Raw genomic sequence first — 15,866 nt, 5'->3', positions numbered from 1 at the left:
AAATGAGCATCTAAAACTTGAATATTTTTTACAATATATAATATATTATTTCGTTTATATTTAATTTCGTTATACGTTTTTTTTATGAATTTTTGCATTAACTCTCGACTACCGTTTTTAAACTTGAAAGGTTTATTGACCTACTTCATTGAGGCGAGCAAGACTGTGTGTGAATGCTTGATGGTTTTTTTCTATTATTTTGACAATGTTTAGGGAGTAAAGGTTTTTGTAATTTTTTTTTAAACTGTTCATTCTTCAACCAAAACCGTAGAAAACAAACTTCCTACAAAATTTAGAAAAAATAAATTTCAACTAATTTGTTATACAAAATTAAATTAAAATTATTCCTTATTTTGCCCGTGTGACCGCGAATGAAACATCAAAAGAGAATTTCCAGTGTCTCCCTTCCAGATTTTTGTATAAAGTTTCAAAGTATTATTTAGATGATTTTGGTTAATAAAAGAAAAACAATATTAATATAAAAAAAAAACAAAAAAAAAACTAGAGAAACATTTTAACTATTAAGAAAAAATCACCTTATACACAGTTATGCTCATCACCGTAAATACCATTCGCCTAGTTTTTGACAAATTATTCGAATAGCAATGAAGTATTTAGGAACATTGTCTCAAACATTTTTGGCCTTTCAATTCATATTTTAAGATAGCATATTTTCCACACCTGTGAAACTGTTTTTATTTTGAAAAATATCCCTGCTGTTGTTGTACAGAAAACCCTGCCAGACCCAGTACAACCACCACTGTCGTTCCGGTAACGTAGAATCAGTCGTGGTAACGAGGTGGTTAGTGATCTTCACATGCCGCATGGAAAGATGTCCTTATCATGGCAGTCGATTCTACATTCGTACCGGAATGAATCGAATTTTTCCCCACCAAAGCCTGTCTCCCAGTAAACTAATACTGCTGTGTCTGCTGGGAAACCTTGCGCCATCGGCGTCTGTCGAAAAATAAATGGAATAAATTGAAATGAAAGCTAGAGTGAGATGTACGCTTGTAAAATTTCAAATCATAAAAAAATCAATTGTATTTAGTAAATTTTAATCCGTTCTTACATAAAAGTTAAGAAATTTTTGTGAATATTTGTGATGGCTAAAACTTAAACAAAACTGGGAATAAAAGTTATAAGTATAAAAATGTAAGTTCAATTATTTGTGATGCAAGGCAATATGAAACTTTTCGATGAATGCTGTGTTTGGCTCATTGAACAGGTAGTAGCGGTAGAGCACAAATAACCAGAGTAATGCATTTTGTTTTTGCATTTGGTCCCTAGAATGTCTATAAAGAAATTACTCTTAAACATATTTTGACAATTTCGAGACCGAATAAATAGAAAAAAATCAAATCAGCTGTTCGACTGATACTACCTTTTCAATGTACATTGGATATATCTAAACTTTGAAAGATTTCTATGTTTGATTTTGACGCTGAACCCCATAAATATTAGCTTAAGTAAAGATTTGTAGACCAAAATTGTGCTATCCAATGATAATGCAGATTTTTGATTGAGTAGCCAGTTAAGTGAGCAAAATTTCAACCCCAGTTGCTTACGCTTCTTGAAGGGCACCATGTTGACCTTCTATCGAGTTGAGTACCCAGACATATTTTGCCTGATCAGCTTGAGGTATTTGGCAGTGATTTAAAGTTATTGGAGGACATGAGTCTTTGCGGAGTGTAAAAGTTATCTGTACTGATTTTATTTGGCCGGCTTTTATACACCACTTGTTCAGCCAGGTACTGACTTTGTCGAGGTTGTGCTACCGTGGAGATGAAGCAGTGGAGGCAAGATCATTTTTATCATTTGGTGATGTGTGTGCTTTTTGTCAAGGGTAGATCAGCAGTAAAGAAAATGTAAAGGACCGGTCCCAGCACATTACCTTGAGGCACACCTGCTTCAATTTCATGAAGACTGGTAACTTCATTGCTAATTTTCACAATCTATTCTCTAGGTGTGATTTAAGCACCCTGTAATAGCAGTGAGGCAGATTGATTTTGAGCTGGTAAAACAGCCCTGCTAGCCAGACGTTATTAAATGCTTGTGTTGTGTCTAAAAAGGCAGCTGCGCAGTAGTCTCTTTTTTCTAGCGATCCTCTAGCGAAGTTATAGAGAGAATTGACTTCTTCAACGGTCGATTGGTGTTGACGAAATCCAAACTGGTGTGGGAATTAGTTTCTCCTGTGCAATAATCGGCTTGAGCCCTTTTAAGAACAGTTTTTCAAAAGATTTTGATAGCAAAATATATAATAACAATTATAATACACAAGTATAAGATAATAATTAATAAACCACACATCGTCGCTTCCAGAAATATTTCTAGTCGCATTTGTTATGACACATTCACAGTTCTCAGAGGTTATTTGATCGCTTCCGGATGCGTGAAAGCCCATTTTAAATTAATGACAATCGACTTAGTAAAAGTTGCTCGGTGGCATAATAAAAATACAACACACAGATGCATAACAACGAAGGCATTCCCCTGTACACCTGTGTAGTAGAAACATTTATTCAGAGAATTTCACCGCATTAAGATTAGCTCAAATTGTATTTTTATTGATTTGTCTTTTCTGTATGAAACGCGTTAATACTCGTATTATTATTTTTTTTTTTTCTTTTTTCTTTTTTTTTGTGGAGACCTCGGCGCCGATAAAATATCACAAACGAAAATAAAAATTGAAAAATTTTACATTCAAAAGATTCTTATACGTTTACCACAATGACCAGGGGCTACATGATGCCTTGTGTTATTTCATTGGCATTGATTACGCTTTTGTTGCATATGTAGTGGTGATTATTGTGGTTTTTTTTTGTGTTGGCTGCTCAATAGTGGACAACAATAAGAAATCAAAAAAGTAGTTGACGACAAAAATGGCGCTCCCATCAGCGCGACGAACTGAGTACGCCAGCAAAACCAGCATTGATGGTGATGGAGATGATGGTGAGCCGATGCCATGGGTTGATCAGTCATTTTGCTTTAGGTCTCAAATGCCGTTACATACATATTTACATATATTTATATACATTTAGACACAATCATATGGATGTTTATAATATTTATTTGTTTTTGGAAATGGATAAGTACTGTGTGCGTAGGGTCGATAGCAGCAGCTATGGGAGAAACTTGAATGGAAATGCAAAAGCAACTATTTTTTAAAAAACATGTACTATTTGCTTATAATACAGACACATGTACCTGTATGTATGTAAGTTTTTTTCTGTGCAAAGTATGACCTAAAAATTCACTGGCTTTAACGCAAAATAAAAAAATGCCCCTTTACGACTGCAGTTTCTGTGTTTATAGGGAAGGGTGTCACTCCCATTTTATAATAGCTAACATTTTGCGTATTGGGAAAAAATGTTGAATTGATTTTAAATTTATGACCGAATTCAAGAGACAATGTATCTAAGATCTTGAAAAACTTTTAATTTTCCTATTATTAGACCTGTTCGTAGGATTAAAATGGAGAACAGATGGACTTGCTTATTTTGGGTATACTGAAAATCTCTGCTGAATACTCTCAAACAAAAAAAGCAAATGGAATAATTGCATCATAGATTATTACTTTTTTCCTCACGTTAATGAAAATCGTGTGCTTCTCGATGGATAAAAAAAAACACTAAAATTTAGTTGTAATCGAAAAACTCGATAGTCGACTGTGTATGAATTCGGCCAGTTTTTTTTTATTTTACTTTGGGGCAGTAGATATTATGGATATGTTGTCATAGAAAAATACGTACAGCTCATAAGCAATCAGAACCATCGGACTCGTCGGTGGGGTGTCCACACAAAAAATAGGACTAAACCAAATAAATTTCCGAAGGGAATCATTTTACACATAAATTCCGGTGTTTGGCCGAGCTCCTCCTATTTGTGGCGTGCGTCTTGATATTGTTCCCAAAATGGAGGGACCTACAGTTTTAATTCGACTCCGAACGGCAGATGGTTTTATTATGTGGAATATTGTTGGTTTTTTTGTGTGGAAGATTGTTGGTTTATTTTCATGTTCTTGGTTATCGCTTTTCAGTTTCGGTTTTAGAGCAGCTCGAATTGTATGTTGAATGCGGTCGGAAAGATAGTATTTTCACATCAGCTTCAAAAAATTGCTCATCCGGTTATCGGAAATTTCGCACTTCTTTATTGAGAAGTGACTGTATCAGGAGTAAATGCATACTGTTTATTTTTATTTGATTTCTTTTTTTTTGTTTTTGTTTTTTTGTTTTTTTTTTTGGAAATGTTGTTTGAAACATTCTTTCGACAAAGTGAATTTTACAAAACCAATATTGTCGACATTTTGGTGGCTAGAATTGAAGGCATAGACTGGGACGATCTTTAATTTAATAATATGTCCCGATTTACACAGGGAAAGCTCTTGTTCGTGGGAGAAGGACGGATGGGGAAGAGAGAGGTGTTTTTTTTTCGTACTGGCAACACGCTTTGAGCTTCTTAGTCGTATTGTCAGCGTATTCGTAGCCGAATGGGTTGATGCGTGACTAACATTCGGAATCCACAGAGAGAATGTAAGTTCGAATCTCTCACCAAAATTAAGAAAAACATTTTTCTAATAGCGGTCGCCCCTCGGTAGGCAACGGCAAACCTCCGAGTGTATTTCTGCCAAGGAAAAGCTCCTAATAAAAATATATGCCGTTCGGAGTCGGCTTGAAACTGTAGGTCCCTCCATTTGCGGAACAACATCAAGACGCACGGCACAAATAGGAGGAGGAACTCGGCCAAACACCCAAAAATGGTGTACGCGCCAATTAAATATGTATGTATATATATCGGCACCATGTACGTGGATCGACTCGTCAGCCTGTATTAAAACATTCTGTTTCCACTTTTCCCTTGAAGGTGGGAGCATTGTGGTGGTATTTGGAGGCGGAAGTAAATAGTCCACCAGTATGGGAAGTTCCGAAATACCGATTAGAATCCTACCGTGACCGTAACTACTGTTAAACCACTTTCTTCAAATAGTGAATCCTAATGGTGCACCGATGGCGAGATATCTTGCATGCCAATCTACTGGAACGGGTTGTACTGCTGTTGTTGTTGTGGCAGCATAAATATTCCCCACACATATACGGAATATACTGTTGAAGTGATAGTCCTTTGCCGGATATAAATCCGGGTCATTCAAGTAACAGAATCGACTAGCATGGGAAGTTTAATGTAGCATATATCTTTTTCAGTGGTGTAGTTGACACCGAAGTGGCTATGGGAACAGATAACAGTTTTTGAACCTTGTAAATTTTCTTAATGTTTACACTTTACACACACTACGGATTCACACGTATTTCTCGACTTATTACACCGAAGAGACCATCTGTTGATCTGCTAATCAGTTCTGGAGATTTGCTCATTCAGCCCAGGTAGCCGAATGGGGTGATGCGTGACTACGATTAGGGAATCTCCATGCATGACACAGCAAATGATAGAAAACGTTTTTTCTAATTGCGGGCAATGGCAAACCTCCGAGTATATATACGTTCCGCAGGAAACAGCATAAAAAAAGCTACCAGTTCTATAGTAAAACAATAGATACGTTTCAAAACCGCATAAATCTAAAATAATTAAATAAAATCGCATAAACAAAAAATTGTATTTTTGAGTATTTAAGAAACGTCAAAATCGAAAAATAAATTTACATCGTCAAAAATAGAATCAGACAATATCCGCATGTTGCGCATTCGTTTAGGATTTGGCGTAAAATCAACCCCGTCACTTGAGGAAATGTACACGTCTGATCAGGATGGTGATGCATGGTGTGATGATGATGCGGTTCCATACTTGTAGGGTTAGCATTTTTGATGTAATCTGTGATGAGTTTTTGATTAGCTGGTTTAGAATCTTGTTTATATGTACAATTCCCGATAATGCAGTTTTAGTTTTTTTAAAAACTGCACTATTTCAAAACCGTATAAAAACAGAATCTACTGTATTTTTTTTTATTGCAAAATAAATTGAATAATCCGGTTTATATACATGCAATATAAATATGTATGAATATTTCATCCCTATTTCTCTTAGTTGTTCACGTTATTCAAAAATTGTATCGTGTTTAACCCTTCAAAGCGCACTTTTACATAAGTAGGCCAATAAGTAGGAGTACAACTAGCAATAATTTTTAGGAATTGCAACAAGTGAATAAAATAAAACTAGACAAAGCAACGAGGCAAGCGAATGTGCAAATAATTACTCAGTCAACCATGGCAGACGTTGCAGTGCAGTTGAATGAATTGCAGATCTGGACTTACAAATGCACACCGATGCTAGCGGTGTAATACGTATTGTATATGTGTATGTGCATATGCGCATATGCGCATATGCGCACATACATGTACAGAGTCCACCGCGGCATAAGCGGCATGTGCACACATAACTCTGTAACCTCTCATTTGTCTATGGAACAAAATAAGTGAATTGATTATTAAAACTGAGTAAAAATCACATTAGAGGGCAAAAGTGACAGTTACAATGGCAAAGCATTACAACAAGATTTAATGTGCAACCAAACTAATGCCGCTTTTAAATCAAACTCGGAACTAATTGCTTCAATTAGTGATTTTATTTTCAATCCACTCCACCGCATCTTTGCCTTGGCCGAATTCGAAATTCGTGTGTGAAAATTTTTTGGTGTTGCTACGGATATTAAAATCGTTGAGGTTGTAAATAATATTCAATAGTGCACTTGTATATGGATGTGTGTATGTTACAATACAACAAATGTAAAGTATTTTCTTACCCAACATTTGATGTACACTTTCATTTTATATTAATGCTAGTCGCTACAAAAGTATACGGTGTGAATATCAGATATAAAACCACTTGTAAATACTATACACACACATTTATGTATGTACATATACTTACCCTGTAGAAAATGCAACTAAATTTTAGTTCACTTTAAGGGAAGTATTTCTCATTATTACTTGCTTTTTGCTGATATTTCGATTACTTTACCTGTTGGACACACCAAGTGAAACCAAGTTCTTCTCCACCTCATCTTTCTAACGCAGGGCATTAATATTGTATCTATACTTATTTATCATACATTAATTAATTCATTAATTAATTTATTTAGTGATTCAATCCCACCAGGACTAAACCTATATTTCTGTATGAATTGGTTAGGTGCTAACGCGTGAACTTCCAAAGCACTATTCGTTATCAAACTACCTTATAATATTTGATATGGGACTAGTAGCAGTAAACCAGAAATTAGTCAGTTTTCCCTATAGGGTATCAAATGTCTGTATAAAAACCCGCTGTATAAGAACACTAATTAGCCATTACGACGGTGCGATTGCGCATTGTTTCTCCGCAATTATGCACTTACACAAATATGTACACACAAACTGCGTAACATTGTCACACGTTGCCGCAAAACGGAAATGCAACCTAAAGACACACTTTAAGCGCCGCATCTTTTTTAGCTGTCTTATTGATCGTATTGGTATTGGGCCGTCTTGCAGTTGTGTTTTTTGTTGATTTTATTTGTTGTTTTCATTGGCCTCAAATCATTTAACTGTTCATTACTGATATTTACCTCTCATTACTTCAATTCTACCACACTCATAATGTCTCAATTTATACACTTTACTGTTTAAATTTAATTTTAGACACCATTCATACTTTGCTCATACTTGCTATATCTATACATATGTATATACACATACATACATACATGCATGCAATAATTATTTTGGTGTTTCAGTTTTCTCTTGCAGCAGTAACTCATTCAAACGTCTAAAAGCAGCCACATTGAACACAACAATTGCAATATGGAGTAGTGTGAAGAAACGAAAGCAATAGCAACAAATTCACAGCAACGGTGCAGGAAGACATAAAAATCTGTCCATTGTGCAATATTTCTATCGTCTCAAAATTTTACTCGTTAATTCGTGTCAAATTCCTTTCTTCGCCTAAAGTGATTAGAGCAACAATATGCCATATTTTCCAAATATCAATAAAAGCCAACATGTCAAAATGACAAGCAGCAACACGTCTTTAGACAACACATCCGACCAGGATTACAGTGAATTTCTAAATGAATATCAAACCAATTCGCCAAATAATGAACCTGAAACACAATATGAAGGTGAGTGAAAATAGGTGAAATTAAATTTTTTTTATAATATTGATTATAATTATTATTAATTTTATTACAGAGGGTGAATTGGAAGCTGAATGGCTGGTTGCTGCTGGATTTCCACAACTCACCAAACCATTTGAGCAGGTAAAATAATTCAGTGCTTAGGAGTATTTTATAAGTTAATCTCTTGATACCTTTTGCTATTCCGCTAGGAATTTTTTTTTTAGCCTTACTTACAGATATAAAATAAAAACTTTAATAACTTTACACCCTCTTCGTCTTCCTCACGAGCGCAGGTTTCCAAAAATTAAACTCACTTAACAAATTCTACGTAAATTGAAAGGGTTGTCAATAGCAAATGTTAAATATAAAATTTCTAATTTTGTTCAGAACTCTTCTCGTATAAATGACGTACCAAACGTAGCAAAAAGGGATCCCTAAAATAACAAATGGATTTTCCACTTATACGATTTATGCTGGTATACATACACATCGTTATTGAGAAGGTGTGGCCAATAACATACCGTTATCCGGATCTCTGCGAATCTGGCAGAATCAGCTGATATGCTTACATAACTGGAGTCACGGAGCGGTTTGTTTACGAAAAAACTAAGATTGTGTTAGTGATTTACGAAAATATTCAACACAATGCCACTTCATTGCCGTCTGAACAATTACTGATTGGGCGAGTGTTTCGTTTTTTCTGAGATGACGCCCGTGAAGAGGAAAGTCTCATGAGTACTCCCCAATATCTACCACTCTCCCCGTGGAACTGCCAAAAAGGTATTACCTCACGGGGTTGGTTAACTCAAAGGCTAGAAGTATGGTACACTAGAATAGTTTACTGGGGCGGCAGTTCTTAGTCGGGGAAAAACCCGAGTCATTCCGGTAACGTAGAACCGTGTGTCATGGGAATGAATACTCTTTTTAAAAGAGACGGTAGATTAACTCAAAGGCTTCTAATTATTGTAGACGCCTGCGAAACTCTACGCGTCGACATGAATCTGCGTTACATGCGCCCAAATTTTCTTCCAGTTATTAGCTGATTTCAGCAAACAATCCATAATATTTTCCCCGCTTAAAATTTTTAGAGGTTTAAGGAACATAGCGTGGGCATTATAACAAGACGTTTTCAGCATCTGGTGAACTTTCACGACCAAATCTACGGAGATATTTTCTAAATATCCCGTGCCCTAAAAGGAATGGAGTTAGGTGGTAGTTTGATCCCCAGTGGTTCCTTGCTAGCGATGTTGTAAGGATCTGTATTAACTCATACATCCATTTACACTTGGCCGACCTGTTCCATCGGTCCTGCCAGTGGGCGATAGAGCGACGCCTCTCTTCTTCAGCGATTTCTTTACACATTGCTCTATTGTCGAGTTCGGCTAGCCTTCCAAATTCGTCGTGCCGTAAGAGCCCAAGAATGATAGTGGGCGAAAGCAAGAGAAACTAGTAAACACAAGAAGTTAGAGGCACACACACACATTTTCTTGCTGCGGCTTTGCCCGCATAAAAACACAAAAAACGGCATTTGGACACATACAGTTTAACACACGGCACTTCGTTTTCATTATTTTGTTTAGTTTAAATCTAACAAATCACAATAATACCAATTCATTCACTTAATTTTCAAAAACATGTAATTTCTCCTCCTTTTGATTTTTTGCTCGATTGTTTTGTATTGTCAATATCACAAAAATTAAAGTAACTGTTTTGAGAAGAGGCCACCTTCAGTACTCAATTCGCCTTGCTACCAGGCGAATTTATTATAATAAATAATAAATAATTGTTGTAATATATCTGCTCACGGCGCCATCGGTAGAAAAACTCCATTGAGGTATTTTTATAATTCTTGCACTCACAATTTAACACGCGGCACTTAGTTTTCATTAGTTTGTTTAATTTAAAGGCACAAATCTTCGAATTGCAATAATAACAAGCCATTCGCCAAATATTTATATATATATATAATTGGCGCGTATACCCTTTTTTTGGGTGTTTGGCCGAGCTCCTCCTATTTGTGGTGTTCCACAAATGGAGGGACCTACAGTTTCAAGCCGACTCCGAACAGCAGATATTTTTATGAGGAGCTTTTTCATGGCAGAAATACACTCGGAGGCTTGCCATTGCCTGCCAAGGGGCGACCGCTATTAGAAAAATGTTTTGCTTAATTTTGGTGTTTCACCGAGACTCGAACCGACGTTCTCTCTGTGAATTGTGAGTGGTAGTCATACACCACGTTTCCACAACAGTCGGTTCTACGTTACCGAAACGACCCGGATTTATATCCGGCCAAGGACTGTCACTCCAGCAGCATTCCCCGTATGTAAGTATGGGGAATGTTTATGCTGCTACAACAACAACAACCAACCCATTCGGCTACGGCGGCCGCAAACCAACCAAGTAATTTCTCTTCCTTTTGTTTATTTGTTTTGTATTATTATATCCAAATTATATCGCATGAAGCGTCAGCCGGTTGTCAAAATTGCGTAAAATGAAGTAGGTTTTCGGAAACGCCGCCTTTGGTATTCTATACTCCTTGAAAAGTGTATCTCAGCGTTTTTCCCTTACCATATTTTTACTAAACCTGTGATAATTGTATCAGGGTACCTTTTTCCATGGGATTGACAGAATACACAAACACTTTCTCGTAATATTTTTCCTCACGTTTGCTTTCTCGGTGCAGCTTATAGCGTTCCCACATTCCCTTGGCATATATTCCTGACGTGATAGTCTTTCGAAAAAGTATTTATTAAGTTACTCAGATTTGCTTCACATTAAAACAAGTATCTCTGTTTGGTTTTAGGGTTTTGAACTGCGTACATCGGAATTGGAGCCGATCCTTGCTTCACTATCCACGCATCATGCCGAAGCAATCAAACAACGCGTTAGGGCGTTAAATCACACAGTCCGTGGTCGAACAAAAAATCGACAGAAACGCAAACCAGACATTCGAGATGTATTTCGAGATTTTGATGTAAGTAGAACTTGTCACGAGCTGCATTGTTAAGCCTATATTTTACGCATTGTAATTAATTGCAGGAATCGAGTACTGGAACAAGGTCCCGCAGCGCTACGCCTGACTCACTTGACTCCATTCATGGCGATGAAGTTTGGGGAAACGCTTCCATGTAAGTAATATATAAAAATAAATGTAAAAAGTAATGTTCTTTTAAATTATTAATAAAATTAAAAAATATAAATATTTTTTGCGTCGCTTTTTTTTTTTGAATAAATAAAATGCTATCATCTTTGATTTCTTTATGTAGTCCAAGTTTTGTGAGCATTTTCGATCATGGCTCTGCCACGGACCCAGGAAATGGTCATCAGACATTACAGATGGGCAAGAATCAGAAGCAGAGACTTCGACGAACACCAAGCGCGCCACTCAAAGGCTCTCAAGACATTTTTCGGGGATCACACGTTCGCTGTGACATTCCAATGTTTGCTGCTGAAGGAATTGAGTTGTTGGGCTTTTCGCGTATTGGCACCATACACATCCCACGCAATCGTTCCGGCTCTGATCCGTCATGCTCAGTGGGGTTGGTGTCTTGTGATATGTGAAATTGAGTAAATAATCAAACATTTCCATTTCAGACGTGTTCATGGTCGCCTTATACAATATTCGAACAGTGACAACAACGCTTCAGGAGATTCAAGTGATGAAAGTCTCTCCAATGCAGCACGCCTGTCAAGCGCCTCGTCGTCGGAGAGTACACCACAAAAAATTATAAACAAAATTAATTTAGACACACCGCCACAAAGTGTGCAGAACTCACCTTCCTCCCGGGATGGTATCAGTTTTGAAAATATGTGCCGTGAGACCTCTAGTCAGGATGGAGTGGTACGTGGTTTATCAGCTTATAACTGCTTTTATACTCGCATTGATTTTCGCTAAAAACTAATTATGTTCTTAAATTTCAGGATGTTGTGGATAGCAGTGACACTTCCTTAGAGTTTTGTACTGATATAGATACTATAAATGAGACGGAGCTGAAGCGACTGCAAACTGTTTTTTGGTTAGAATTAGCGGCAATTTTTGATAGTAATCACGTATCGCTCGACAAGCGGAAACCGTTTAAGCGACGTCGCAAGGAGGAAGGTAACCTCTTCGGCGTTTCTCTGAATGCGCTTATACGTCGCGATCAACAAATAACAGGCAGAGACTCTACGCTGGTGCCGTTGTTCCTAGAAGGGCTTCTGGAAGAACTTACGAAACGTGGTGCTAGAGAAGAAGGTATTCTGCGCGTGGCTGGGCACAAGCAAAAGGTAGATTATCCTCTTTTTCACAACATTTACATCTGACTTATTTTCCTTTAAAATCTTTTCCAGACTGAAATACTTTATAATGAACTGGAGTCAAGCTTCTATCAGAAGCCGAAAAAGTTTACTCAACTATTAAGCTCAGCCATGGTGCACGATCTAAGTGCACTGCTTAAACGATGGTTGCGGGAATTGCCTCAACCGCTACTCACTAATGAACTCATTCAGTTGTTCTACCAATGTCATGCATTATCACTTACGGATCAGGCCAAAGCTTTGGCTATTATCTGTCAGATGTTGCCGCATGAAAATCGCAATACATTGCGGTCACTGCTACGTTTTCTGAATAATGTTATCGAACAGAAGGAATTCAATAAAATGAATATGCATAATGTAGCAACAATAATTGCGCCTTCATTTTTCCCGCCACGTTATATACATCCAACGGACAAGAATAGCATTGAGGAGCAAGTTAAGATGGCTGCTCAGTGCTGTCGCCTTACTAATATGTTGATAACGCGCGGAGAGGCGCTGTTCCATGTGCCAAATAGTCTAATTGAGGAATCCAAATCAAATAAAACACGACAGGTGAACACTTTTGAACTCAATCTTATTTGCGCCATACTAAATCGCATTTTTATAGGGTAAACGCATTTTACATAGACGTGTTAAAGCCACAACTTCGTTACTTCTGCCAAGTAATAGCAATTGCAGTAATATAGAGGACACGAGCCACCATCATATCCACTTGCAATCGAATCATCAGCCAAGTAGTCATGCAGTCAACGTGGTGACTGTGGATGGAAGCAATACCGTTAAGCGTCAACAGTCAATCAATCCAAGTCATGTGCACCGTCTAATCATTTGATCCCTGCGGGGAGTGAATATGGTAGTTGATTCATCTGCCAGCCACTTGTACGCGTATTAAATAATAAGTGAAACTCTTTAAGTTTATGCAATTACAAAACAATATAATTTTATGTTTTTTTTTATTTTTTATCCGGAACAAATATTAAAAATTAGCTTTAGAAGTATAAACATCAGTCTTTGCCACGCTTACTTTCCAATTCTTAGAAATTATATGTTATTTTTAGTAAATGATATTCGAACATCGAGATTTAAAATTGTCAGACATAAAATATTATATACCAAAATTGGAGCTTTTTATACAAAATTTTATGCTACGTTTGTAATTGAAAAATTGTCACAATAAAATTAGTCATCATCGGCGCATGTTGTGCTATGAAAATTAATTTGAGACCCAATATTTGTGCTTTTAATATTTACATACATATAAAAGATATACCTACATACATATATTCCCAAATGCTAATAAATATGTACGTTAACAATAACAAAAATGCGCTTTCACATGTTTTCTTTAATGCAATAAATAATAAGATTATGGTGGGTACACGAATTAAATCAGTTTTTAAATGAGATTTGATTTAAAGCAAATATTTTATGATTTTATATGAATATAAAAATTAAATTTTTGAATATAAACAATTTCAGGGCGAATTTTTTTAAGGAAATAAAATTAGATAAGCAACAGTTCTATTTCTCGCATGATTCAATTATACAAGGTTAAGTAAAGTTTGACAACTGATTTCGGATGCTACTTAATCCATTGATGCAATTTGGAAGCAAGGGGAAAAAGGGCATAAGTTGATCCCCTTTCTGAAAATGTAGTAAAAAATTGAAAAAGGTCGTTGTAAGCCATAGAATAATTTTATGTTATTTTATAAGTGGTACTTAATTATTTATATTTTTAACTTAACTATTCCCATGGATTTGTGTCATATATATATGTATTTTGACCATGCATCGGATTGGAATCTATAGGTGCCATTTGTAAACCTACACTGAAGTAATAAATAAAATAAAACAACTTGAGAATAGTGGAAACTCTTAACGAGGAAAAACCACTTTTATTTCGTCACGTCCGCTAATCATACATTTGATTTTTTAACGAGATTACCTGCAAAGATACAAGTATAAAATCTGTGTTAAAAAAGATAAATTCATATATACGCAGAAACACAAGTAGACGCCCAAAGCATTGCATACTTTACTTACAATTATCTTATCGAATTCTCATTAATTTGAACAATTTTTGTAAAAATGATATCCCACCGTAAAGCTCCCTGCCGTTGAACTGGTTAAACGCTGATTCCAACATTTTAATTTTGTCCAAGAACTCGGTGCTTGGTTTAACTAATCCGCCCTTAGATAAAGTGTCAACCCAAGTAAATGTAAGCTCATTGCATGAACAATTGGTCAACTTTAATTTGCGTATTATGTAACCGGCAATATATTCAAGGGCATCTTCGTGTAAGCTATCAAAGTCAGCGTCCTCATTTAATGAATCGTTGGTATATTGGTTATTACTTCTACATTAAAACAAAACAACAGAAAAATTATTGTTTTTGTTTTAAAGCGAATATAATATTTATTTAGAATATTTTGGATGTTTATCTAACACAAGAGCACTCACAAATATGTGATTTTACTTATGTATGTGTTTTAAGTTAGTTCGCAGTTGTAAAACAAATATTATTTAGATGGGAAACGAGACAAAAGTAAAAAAATGGAGTCTCTAAAGGAGTATTTTCATTACATTAAAATGGAAATGCAACTAGTAAACAAAAATATTTTGGAAAATTATTTCACTCTTATGCATATAAAGCCATGTTTAGTAACCTTTGCATTACGACGTGTTGCAAATTTCCTCATTTCAGTACTGTACGAACGTAAATGTACGTTTCATAACTGTTTTTACAAACTTTTATTCCTGAAATAAATGCTGACTTTTAGCATCCTTCATATGCATTAAGAGAGTAACTTGTTAAACCATTGAATTTGATATAGATTTGGCTGCCATGATATGTTAACGACAGGAATGAGATAAAACAGAAAATTTAATTTCGTATTTCGAGCATAACAATATATGACAATATATGTATGTCCATTTGTTACCGTAAAGACATTGCAAAAGCAGAAGTTCAGTCGATCATTCCTCCACGTAAGAAAAACATTGGAGTTAGAAGAGTTAAAATTGAAAAAATTACAAATTTATTAGTTTATTGTTTATTTATCTTGCAAACGCTCCCTTATCAACTCTGAATTGCTGGTCAACGTTACAAAGGCGCTCCTCTTATCCTCTATCAACTATGGCGTAGAAATATATGGCCAACATGCAAAAATAACATCAAGCTCCTAGCGTCTCCTTACCATACTGCTGTCCGACGATCTTTACGTGCATTTCCTACTTCGCCAATAAAAAACATCTTGGCAGAATCAGGTCTACCATCACTAGTCGACAATGTGGAGGACAATATAAGGAAACTTTATCCTAAGCTTGCTCTCACTTCTAATGCTTTGCTACAAAAATGCTTTCACTCGGCAGCCGTGCGTGCACGGCTCCTAAGATAGCTTCATAAATTTCCAAATGCGCCTCTTTTGCAAAAGACAATGGACTGCCCTTAAGACTATTATC

The 15,866-nt window shown here is 36.1% G+C and overlaps 1 protein-coding gene across 5 annotated transcripts in view; it reads left to right on the top strand.

Annotated features, from left to right (window-relative positions):
- LOC129244574 (rho GTPase-activating protein conundrum) overlaps positions 1-13,728 on the top strand; it is a 60,078-nt gene extending 46,350 nt beyond the window's left edge. For all 5 annotated transcript variants that reach the window (XM_054882287.1, XM_054882283.1, XM_054882286.1 and 2 more), the window contains 9 exons: positions 7,727-8,110; positions 8,181-8,248; positions 10,911-11,081; positions 11,147-11,235; positions 11,374-11,646; positions 11,702-11,948; positions 12,029-12,373; positions 12,437-12,955; positions 13,011-13,728. In XM_054882287.1, the coding sequence (XP_054738262.1) occupies positions 7,957-8,110; positions 8,181-8,248; positions 10,911-11,081; positions 11,147-11,235; positions 11,374-11,646; positions 11,702-11,948; positions 12,029-12,373; positions 12,437-12,955; positions 13,011-13,235 (2,091 nt within the window). In that variant the 5' untranslated portion in view covers positions 7,727-7,956 and the 3' untranslated portion in view covers positions 13,236-13,728. The remainder of the gene's footprint in view (positions 1-7,726; positions 8,111-8,180; positions 8,249-10,910; positions 11,082-11,146; positions 11,236-11,373; positions 11,647-11,701; positions 11,949-12,028; positions 12,374-12,436; positions 12,956-13,010) is intronic.
- Positions 13,729-15,866: the final 2,138 nt, after the last annotated feature.

The sequence above is a fragment of the Anastrepha obliqua genome, chromosome 4, assembly GCF_027943255.1.
Source record: "Anastrepha obliqua isolate idAnaObli1 chromosome 4, idAnaObli1_1.0, whole genome shotgun sequence".
NCBI lineage: Eukaryota > Metazoa > Arthropoda > Insecta > Diptera > Tephritidae > Anastrepha > Anastrepha obliqua.
Note: the sequence above shows the minus strand (reverse complement) of the source record. Positions and strands in the feature narration are given on the sequence as shown.